Below are 10355 nucleotides of genomic sequence, written 5' to 3'. Positions count from 1 at the left end.
ATTTTTGTGATTTTTTTCAGGCTATGTGTCCATGTTCTAGAAGATTTTCTTCCTTGATTTTTTGCCAGCATCTGTGGCTGACATCTTCAGAGAAGATGCCAGCCACAGATGCTGGCAAAACGTCAGGAAGAAAATCTTCTAGAAAATGGACACATAGCCCGAAAAACCCACAAAAAACTATGGATGCCCGCCATGAAAGCTTTCGACTTCACAGTATGCAAAGAGATCATGTAGCACCTTGCTTTGAGATTAACTGTGTAAAATAAGTTGTAGCATAAGCTTTTGTAGACTTGGTCTACTCTATTTCCTCAGATGAGGAACTATTACTAGTGAGGAGGTACGAAAGCTTATTCTACAGCTTCTTTCACACAGTTAATCTCAAAGGTGCCACAAGATCTCTTTGCATACAGGAACTTAGTGAGTTTAGGGAAGCTATTTTTCCACCTCAGCCTTAATCTGCTGTCTGATGTATGGGTGCAATAAACTTGATCTTCCTTGCCATACCATTGCAAGGCTTATGGAAATGAAATGGATGAAGGACTTTGAAATCTCTTGAGAATTATACAAATTATAGGTATTATGCTTACTAGAAAAATGTGTGAATGTGAGAGGGCAGGTTTTATATTTTGAAGGATCTCTAGGGAGGATATGTTGTGCTTGATATATTGTGCTTTGTATACACAAATCTTAAGTATTATAATTGCTGGAAAATGTGTGTGTGTAAGTGTAAATAAGAGAGCTGCTGTTACATTGCAAGGATTTCTAGGGGGTACATTTGTACTTGAAAGAATATGATTTGTTCTCAGAGCAACAGTTTACTTGAGTGCAGCATTTTATCCATAAGACTGAATGGCAACCATTAGCATAAATAGAAGGGAGGAAGGACGGGTACTCAAGAATAATGCTGCCACAGTGGCAGAAGAAGCACAACAGACCATCTGTTGAAGTAGGATGGGCCAATCATCAAAATGCTTCCAGGAGATTCTGAAGATGATCTGTGCAGTTGCGGACCCATGAGTGTGAAGCACAGAGGCCACAAAGAAGAATAGGAGGAGTAAATCTTTGCAGAGAGTATAAACCTTTTCCTGCCCAAAGTGCTCATTCTAGTATTTGATAGTCAAATCTGCTATTCTCTGTATACTCTGAGCCTGGCCCCTTTCCCTGTGCAATCTCATCCTGGGTTTTGTGTTTTTTAATTACACTAAAGTCTGATGGGATGCTGAGAGAACAGAGACCTGTTGAAGGTATTAGCTTGCAACAGGAGCATGTAGTGCAATGAAACTGTGGAGGGAATCTGCATGTGCATGTAAATCCTGCCCTTATCCTCCCCAGAAGCCTGATGCTGTTCTAAATCTTGGTGTGCTTAGTATGAGGAATTCTGAAATGTTTTGCAAGTACTGTATGTTTGGCTGAATATACTTACAGAGCTCTCAGAAGTAGGCACTCAGGGTTCTCTTTGAAGAAGACTTTCTTCATCTCTTGACAGTGGGCCATAAAAAATGAGGCTAGAAAGGCCTCTTTGGGAATAGAGTTCCAGTGTCTGGGCTCCACCATAAAGAAAGCCCTCTCACATGTCCCTTGCAAGTTCAAAAAGTCACAGGTAAAATGCTGATGTTAACAAACATTTCTTCCAGCACCTCTTTTCTAAACCTGGGTTAGCCAAACAGTTAATGTACAGATAGAGTCTGTAAGAACAGATTCCTCTGCTGAATGAGAAATCAGATGTGGAACCCCATGCTTGGATTATCTTTGGATACAGTTCACTCCTTTTACCACATGGTGTCACAATTGGATTCTGCTTCATTCTGCTTTCAGATGATGGTGTTTACAAGGCTGGCAAAAAGCGCTCTGAAATGCAAGGTGCTGTGGAAGTCCAGGAAGATGAAGACACTCAGACTGAGGTCCCAGTTGATCAGGTAATTTAGCAGCTGCGAATAAATGGCTAATGTTGAAAGCAACCCCCTCCTTCCATTACCCTTAATAATTTCCCAAGCATGTATCATCTACAGGTTCAGATGTGAAGATTGCAAAATGTCCAGGGGGAAAAAATATTAAAACAGCAGTCCCACTGATCCAATGCAGCACCAATTAGTTACATCATGTTGTCACAGGTGGGAAGAAATGGAGGACACAGAGAAATGATCTTTGTGCAACGTGGGATCATTCCAGAGAGGTGTTTTTCTTCATGGTGTGACATTAGGGGAGGACAACACACATTATTTGTCTTGTATAGTTGATTTGTTTACATCATTTGGGCAGCTTGAAGTGGCCTGTCTAATAATTAGTTTATTAGATTTCAAGAAATCTATTTTATATACTTGATAGGTCTCTTGACCCTTCTTGTGGGTAGCTTATGACAGTTTTAACTAAGTCACTGGAAGCTGCATGGTTTTAGTGCATTGTGATGAGTGTAAACAGCTCTATTACATGTGAAAGCTGCCAAATGGACAGCAATGTAGTAGAGATAAGAGGCAATCATTTTGCCAGCTTTTGCATTGAAATCTAGTTCTCTGAATATAGCATAGCTCAAACTGGAGCATTTCCTCCTTCAAATAAGGACATAGTACTCTTATATTGAGTCATTATGGTGTAGTGGTTTAAACATTGGACTACAACTCTGGAGACCAAGGTTTGAATTCCCACTTGACCATGGAAACTCACTGGGTGACCATGGGCAAGTCACACTCTCTTAGCTTCAGAGGAGGGCAAAGGCAAGCCCCTTCTGAATAAATCCTGCCAAGAACCCCCTGTGATAGGGTCACCTTAGGGTTTCCATAAGGTCAGAAATGATTTGAAGGCACACAGTAACAACACTGTCATATCTCTTTACAGGTCAGAATGGTTCACCTTTGAGAATGCCAAGAAAGCTGATTAGCAATGTACATTTTTCAAGTCTGCAAAATTATACCAAGTCACTGGTACTTTTTGTAGAAAGCCAGATGTCAGGGTGTAGCCATTTCCACAGCTTTGGAATCTAGCTGCATGTCCCAAGAAAAACAGGAAATCCATTTCATATGGGGATGTGTATGCTTCATTTATATATTTTTGCTAAACACAGTTGCTACCGGTAATATTCTCTCTGTGTGGAAGTGCATGTGATCAGATCAGATCAGCAGATTGGCCTGTGTGTGACAGCATAGTTCAATGAGCTTTGGAACAATCTGGGAATTCATACATCAAAAATAAGCAGGGAAAGCCAGAAAGTGTGAATCAGAACCAAATAGAAAATGCCAAGCTAGTATAATGTGTTTAGAGCCAGTGTAGTTTGAGCATTGGACTACTACTCTGGAGAACAGACTTCAAATCCCTGGAAATCTGTTGGGTGACGTTAGACAAAACTCACTCTCTCAGCCTAAGAGGAAGGCATGGGCAAACTTCCTGAATAAATCTTACCAAGAAAACCTTCTGATAGGTTCACCTTAGAGTCAGTATAAGTCCGAAATGACCTGAAGGCACACAACAACAACACATGTAATGTGGAAGGGGAAGGAAGGGAGCTGGGGTTTGCTAATTTCATCCTTCTAGTGTCCAATCTGGTGCAAGAAACATCTTGGCACTCTTCCAGCATAGTGCTTATAGGTCATTATGTGATTATGTGAGTTCATTGAAGTTACATAATCAATTATATCCAGCATCGGCGTCGGTAATGGGCTGGATGAGGGAGAACAAACTCAGTGTGAATCCAGGGAAAACGGAAGTACTGGTGATAGGTTCCCCAGTTCCGGGTGGCGAGATCTGTCACCCGGTCCTGAATGGGGTCACACTCCCCTTGAAGGACTCGGTTCCTGTAGAGCTCCGTTCTGCCTCATAGTTAGATTCTGTTAAGAAAAACTTAAAAACGCATTTATTCCGGTTGGCATTCCCACCTTAGTTAATTTTTCTTTTCTCTGCCCCTTGTTTTTCTTTTTGACCCCAGACCATTGTAAATCGATTTCTTCCTTCTCCTGCCCTTGATATATGTGTTTTATACTGATTCCTGTTCCCATTCCCTGTAGCAATGTTTTAATTTTCATATTGAAATTGTTTTTATCCTGTACTGTAATGTTTTAATCCTTTGTAAGCCGCCTTGATCATTTTTATGGAAAGGCGGGGTAAAAATAAAAATTATTATTATTATTATTATTATTATTATTATTATTAATTATCTCTTCCTTTGTTTGCCAGGTTTAGTTGTGGTATGAGTTTGGATGGTTGTTGATCATTGTCTAAGCTTGGATCTCCTCAGTTTCCCAATCTTTATCTTGTAGCATAACTATCTTAGCCTTTTGTTTTCCTTCTTGTTAATTTGAATATTAATCTTTGTTATGTGTAGGTCTAATGTGTGTTAGGTAGTGAAATTAATTCTCTCTTTTGTCCAATTTGGCTCTAACTGTTGTACCTGAAGACCCCCAAATCAGGTGTCTGATTTGCTTTTTCAGTGTGATTATTTTTTTTTGGGAAAAATAATCTCTTTTTCTTCCATCTGTTTTCTTTTCTCTGAGTAGTTCTGCATTCATCAACAAACATAATTATTTGATTCACAAGCACATACATTATCACACCTATATTGCATTTTTATTGCTGGGGAACATGAGTTGGGGTCATGCCATAGCCCTTGTGGGCTTTCTGAGGGTAATTGATAGTCCATTGAGTGGACAGAATGTTGGACTAGAAAGGCCTTTAATCTGATCCAATGTGGTTCTCCTTACGTTCTCATGATAATTTTATTTCCTGTCTTATTCAAATTGGTTGAACAAACAAATGTCCAACTAAATTACCATTCATTCTCCTTACATATTATTTACAGTTTATGGCTGGCAATCCTCTTGATTTGTCATAGCTAGAGTAGACCTGTTCAACTAATGGGGAATCAATACATAGACACAACCCACTGATTGAGTGAATCCTTACTCTAGTCAGGACTAAGAACAGGATTTATTAACATTAGCATTGTGTTACCATTGCCTCCAATCATTACATGAATTCATCAAGCCAGGCCTTTGACTACTAATTTCCTTGCTGTTATATGCCAAATTGCTGTAGAAGATTGAAATTTGCAGTAGAGTTGTGAAGTTTCTCTTGTAGATTGGTGTGCCATTTTTTTTTATTCACCCACTTTTTGTTTACCACCCCATTGGTCTTGTTCACCTTATCAATTAACTGTTCCATCTGCTAATATCTTCATATAAAATAATTTAAGTGTTTTTCCTATTTATTCAATGAGTCCCTGATGACCTTTGTAAATTTTAATTTGTCTATTTTAGTTTAGATTAAAAGCATGCCTGACTAGTCTGATCTGGAGCCTACATGAAGGTTTATTCTGTGGCATTGTGGGCAACAAAGAAATTTATTTATTTATTTCTGTTATTATTGCATTGGCAAGGAGCTGTCCAGCCAAGCTGTTTTGAGTGGTCAGAGGTCTTCAGGTAGAATATGTAGATCACTCAATAGCCTTCTGTGAATAATTTGCATGGTACTTTGCAGATCAAATCACTCAGATCTGCTCCAACTTGAATGCCACAGTTGATACAGTTCAAGTGGATATAACCTTGGCTCTTGCTTGTCCAGTGATACTTTTCAGTTTCGTGCAGTCTGAAGATGTGGACAGGATCCTTGCAGAGGTGAGATCCACCACATGTGTACTAGATCCTTACCCTTCCTGGTTTATTAAACAGGCCAGATTGGGACCATCTGAGTGGATGAAGTGGTAGTCAGTGTCTCCTTACATCAAGGCAGAGTTCCAGCTGGCTCAAAGGAGGTCGTTGTTAGCTCTTTGTTTAAAAAGACTTCTCTGAATCACTCTATAATGGATAATTATTGGCCAGCATCCAACACCATTTTTGGACAAGGTATTGGAGTTTGTGGTAGCCTCATAGTTCTAGTGTTCCTGGGTGAAATGGATTATTAAGATCTGTTTCAATCTCATTTCAAGCCTGGTTATAAAACTGATGTCTAATCTGCACTGCATAAATGCAGTTTGACACTGCTTTTGTTCCCATGGTTCAAACCGATGGATTTCTGGGATTTATTGTTATGAGAGATATATAGCCTGCTCTGGCAGAGAGCTCTGTGGCCACAAGAGATTACAAATCCCAGAATTCCATAGCACTGAGCCAGGACAGTTATAGCAGTGTCAAACTGTATTATTTCTGAAGTGCAGATAAAACAGCTTTGGTTTCCTTGGTAGATGACCTATCCTGGGAACTGGACAAGGGGAGTGTGTCCTTGTTGGTTCTGCTCGATCTCTCTGCAGCATTTGATACAATTGACTATGGTGTCCCTGTGGGTTGCCTCATTGTGATGTGACTTGGACTTACAGTTTTACAATAGCTCCATTCCTTCCTGAAGAAGCAAAACAGAAGATGGACTCCTGTTCAGCCCCTTGGCTATTGGTCTTTGGGCTACCTCAACATTCTCTTTTGGCCTCCATGCTATTTAACATAAACAGGAAACTGCTGAGAAAGTTTGTCTGAAGCTTTGGGGTGCGGTGCCATTAGTGTGTGGATGACATCCAGTTCTACTAGTACTTTCCACTTCAATCCAAGGAGGCTGTCTTGGGGCTAAACTAGTGTGTGTCAGCAGTAATGGACTATTGAATGTGAACAAATTAAAAATTAAGCCAGACAAAACAAAGGCACCTCTCGTCAAGGCTAATAGGGGAATAGGGATTCAGACTATATTGGATGGGATTATACTCCCCCTGAATATTCAGTTTCAGAGTTTGGGTGTACCTGGACTTAGCGTTTAATAGTAATCACTCAGTATCACCCAGTATGAGTTCACCCAGGTCCTGAGATCTGGAGGTACTGCATAACTGGATTATAATTATGGCTCTGAAAGAATCTTTTGAGCCCTCACCTTGCCCTGATATTTTCCCATTCTAAATCACCAATCATAGGCTCCCACAGCTGCTACACATGGGTGCTGATATGCAGGGTATTAGCAGTTTTGGGGTGGATGTATTATTGGGAAAACAGCATTGGAGGAAGGAAGCTTGTGCTGTGGTGTTAGCTATGTTAGAGTATCCAGTTGCTTCCTTTAAAGAATAAGTAATTATAAAGGAAAAATATGATTTCTTCTTGTGCCATGGCATATTTATGAACAAAGGTGGATATAGTTTTGGAGAACTGATAGTGGCATTTACATTCTTCATTAGATATTTTTAAAATTCAGCACACATTTAATTTTGGCAAATACATTCTAGTCTTTATATATTACTCTCATGCTTTTCTTCTTGATATTTCTATTGGAGTTAATTTAACAAAATAATAATATTACATGTCCTGTTCAGCCAGTCTGCTTCTGCTTCACTTGGGCAAGCAGGCCCTTTTTAGTTGCTGATACCATCAGGCCTTGCATATATCCATAAGCCATCTACAATTTCTTGATACTCTGCTGGAATAAGAGTCTTCTATATATCTTAACAGAAACTTAAGTTGTTTTAGTGGGATTGTGAATCATGATGTGCTTATTATAAGGATTTCTTTCCAATAAACCTTAATTTTGGGAATAAGTTGCTGATGTTGGAGTGCAATGAGATGACATGTGTATGTGGTTGGACTCTGCTGAGACCAATGGCTTCTTCTTTTTTTGGATTTGAGAAGGTAACACTACGAGTTTCAGTTACAGATCTTCTGCATCTTACCGGCTTCTGTCAGGTGTATTGTAGTGAGAAGCATACTTCTCACTAACACAGCTACACATAATAATGTTTCCATCTCACATGGGATGCTGCCATCTACCTTCACTTTTTACAATTATTTTCCTCTTCCTTTTGTCCAATACTACATTACTACTTAGTCACCAAGGATGACATTTTGTAGCAATTTATTTTGAGAAAAAACTATATCATCATTAGCAAAATCACATCTTTAATCTCTTGCTGGTATGTGAAACATTCACTTAGCTTTACCCATTCATTTCACCTGTGTGAAATGGGCACCAAGCTTTTCTTCCTTCTCTAGTCCTGTCTTATTCCAGGCTTAAAATAGACAGTTCTAAGACTGTTTCCCTTTGTTTAATTGTCTTCATTTTGATAGTACAGTTGGATCTTCATATCCATGGATTCTGCATCCAAGGATTCAACCAACCATAGTTCGAAGATATATGCACACATGTAAAAATTCCAAAATGCTAATCTTGATTTTGGTGTTTTATGTAAGGGACATCATTTTGCTGTGCCACTGTATACAACTGGACTTGTGCATCCATTGATTTTGATATCCACAGGAGGTCCTGGAACCAAACTCCAGCAGATACCTAAGGCCCATTGTAATATAATTCTTGTGAATGATCCCTACCTTTAGATTCTTATCAGAGTGCTAAACATGCATGTTTAATAATACCTATTAATTGCTTCCTTACAAATGTTGTTTAGCAGATCTCTGAATTAGAATTTAAATTAAATTAGGAGAGAAATTGAATTAGAATTATTCATTCTCAGAGTGTTCCATGTTGAAAGGAGCTTATTGCTCTAGTATATAAAGTCCTCACCAAAGGATTGCTAGGCAATCCATAGCAGCTAAATGGCAGAAAAGAAGTAATCACTAAACTTTTTTTCTAAGTCATTTGTAATGCTACCTAGATGAAAAGGATGCTGTGTAGAATGGTATGAAGTTGTCAAGTGGTGGTCCCTTTTAGATGCTGTGCAAAACTGTGTTGTCTGTTTCTTGATCAATGTGGTTATCTGGGCAACAAAAATGTGATGTAAATATCTTGCTGTAAACCACATGAATAATGTACATTGAGATCTCTGAAATTTTATTTGAATGTTTATGATTCATGTATATGCTGGCAAGCAGATATTACGAACCTTTAAAATGAAATGTTTGGCTTCTGGAATCAAAACAACAATGACAAAAAGAGGGGATAAAGTTAGAATGTACATTATCCAAAATGGCAAATATATATCTTTAAACAAAAAATCAGTGATGCTGAATTCGGGCTCAAACTAATTATCCCTTCTTTTCCCTTTAAACAATTATTAGCATTTGTAAATAACATGGAAGGCATGTGCTCTATTGTTACTTAGCAACCCTAACAGGTTTAAGAACAAAATGTTTCTTTTAGTTTTGGAAAGCAATTGGGATATTTGTGAAGTATTATTCATTACTGGAAAATAGCAGCTGTATTTAAATGGTGCTCATTTATTCAAAGCTATGATAAGTGTTCCTTGAAGCTGTATTCATGCTGTGGTGCTTGTACCTATCAGGATTTTGTTACTCAGCTCCTTTCATCTGTTTTGAACAGTGACCTGTAATATTCACAGTTAGTGCTTCATACTTCTAGTGAAAAAGGGTAAATATTAATAAGCTACTAAAATTCCCAGACACTATTAAAACAATACTTGTTCTTTTCTGAATTTTCAGCTTGAGTTACTTTCAGATTGTGTTGTTTTACCTACACTCAGTAGTGAGTGGCACAGTCTGAGATGGTTTTAGCAGTTTGAATACAGGGGTTGCATGAAAATGCTACAGATAATCCAATCCAGAAAAACATCACCATAAAGAAAAAACAACAACAAATATTTGTCTGTAATATTCTCATCTCATTTAACTGTCTGGAAGTGTTATGCAGGAATTATGTTTTGGAGAAAATCATGTGTTATTTGAATAAAACATATTTTCTGCACAGAAAATAGGTCTTCTTCATCCAAAAGATTGTTTTTGGAGAAGGAAATCCATTTTTGGCACAAAAAGTCGATTATTTATTTATGTATTGCACTCTCAAAAATGTTTTTCTCTGCAGAACAATTCCTGTGCAACACATAGGCCAATGTTTATGCATACAGTATGGAGATGTAATGTCAAACTGAAAGGTGGGACAAAGCTAAATGGTTGGTTAGCTGTCACACCAGGGAGCTGCAGAAACACTATTCTCTTAAGAACATAAGACCCTTGGTCCTCTGTCTAGATCGATATTGTCTACACTGCCTGACAGTTCCCAAACTTAACCTGTCCCTAGAAATGCTGGAGTCTGAACCTGAGACCTTCTGCATAATCTGTCATTGAACTATATAGTCCCTTCCCCAACATTTTCAGAGGTGTCTGGATCACTCCTGGTAGTGATTAAACAGGGAACCAGGGAAAGTGTCAGTTTCTCAGCAGAGCTGCAGAGAAAGAACACATATTCTAAATACCCATCTATAATGTAACAAAGAGAAGAGGAAACATCAGGGAATCAATTAATTTCTTAATGCCAGGATGTTAAAGTCAAGCAACTCTTCCTCAAAGAGAAGTGCACTTGCTTCTTTATAAGGAATTGTTGGGGTCAGGCAAAGGGATACCAGAGGCTGAAGGAGTCCCTGAAGCTGCCTTCATGGACCTGGGAAATGGTGGTGAGGGGGACAGAGGGCAAGAACCCCCCTTTCCCCCCGC

At 38.7% G+C, this 10355-nt stretch overlaps 1 protein-coding gene across 2 annotated transcripts in view; it reads left to right on the top strand.

Annotated features, from left to right (window-relative positions):
• DCDC2 (doublecortin domain containing 2) overlaps positions 1-10355 on the top strand; it is a 62031-nt gene that overhangs the window by 46580 nt on the left and 5096 nt on the right. For both annotated transcript variants that reach the window (XM_042464530.1, XM_042464529.1), the window contains exon 9: positions 1816-1916. In XM_042464530.1, the coding sequence (XP_042320464.1) occupies positions 1816-1916 (101 nt within the window). The remainder of the gene's footprint in view (positions 1-1815; positions 1917-10355) is intronic.

The sequence above is a fragment of the Sceloporus undulatus genome, chromosome 4, assembly GCF_019175285.1.
Source record: "Sceloporus undulatus isolate JIND9_A2432 ecotype Alabama chromosome 4, SceUnd_v1.1, whole genome shotgun sequence".
NCBI lineage: Eukaryota > Metazoa > Chordata > Lepidosauria > Squamata > Phrynosomatidae > Sceloporus > Sceloporus undulatus.
This window is presented reverse-complemented; position numbering and strand designations above follow the sequence as displayed.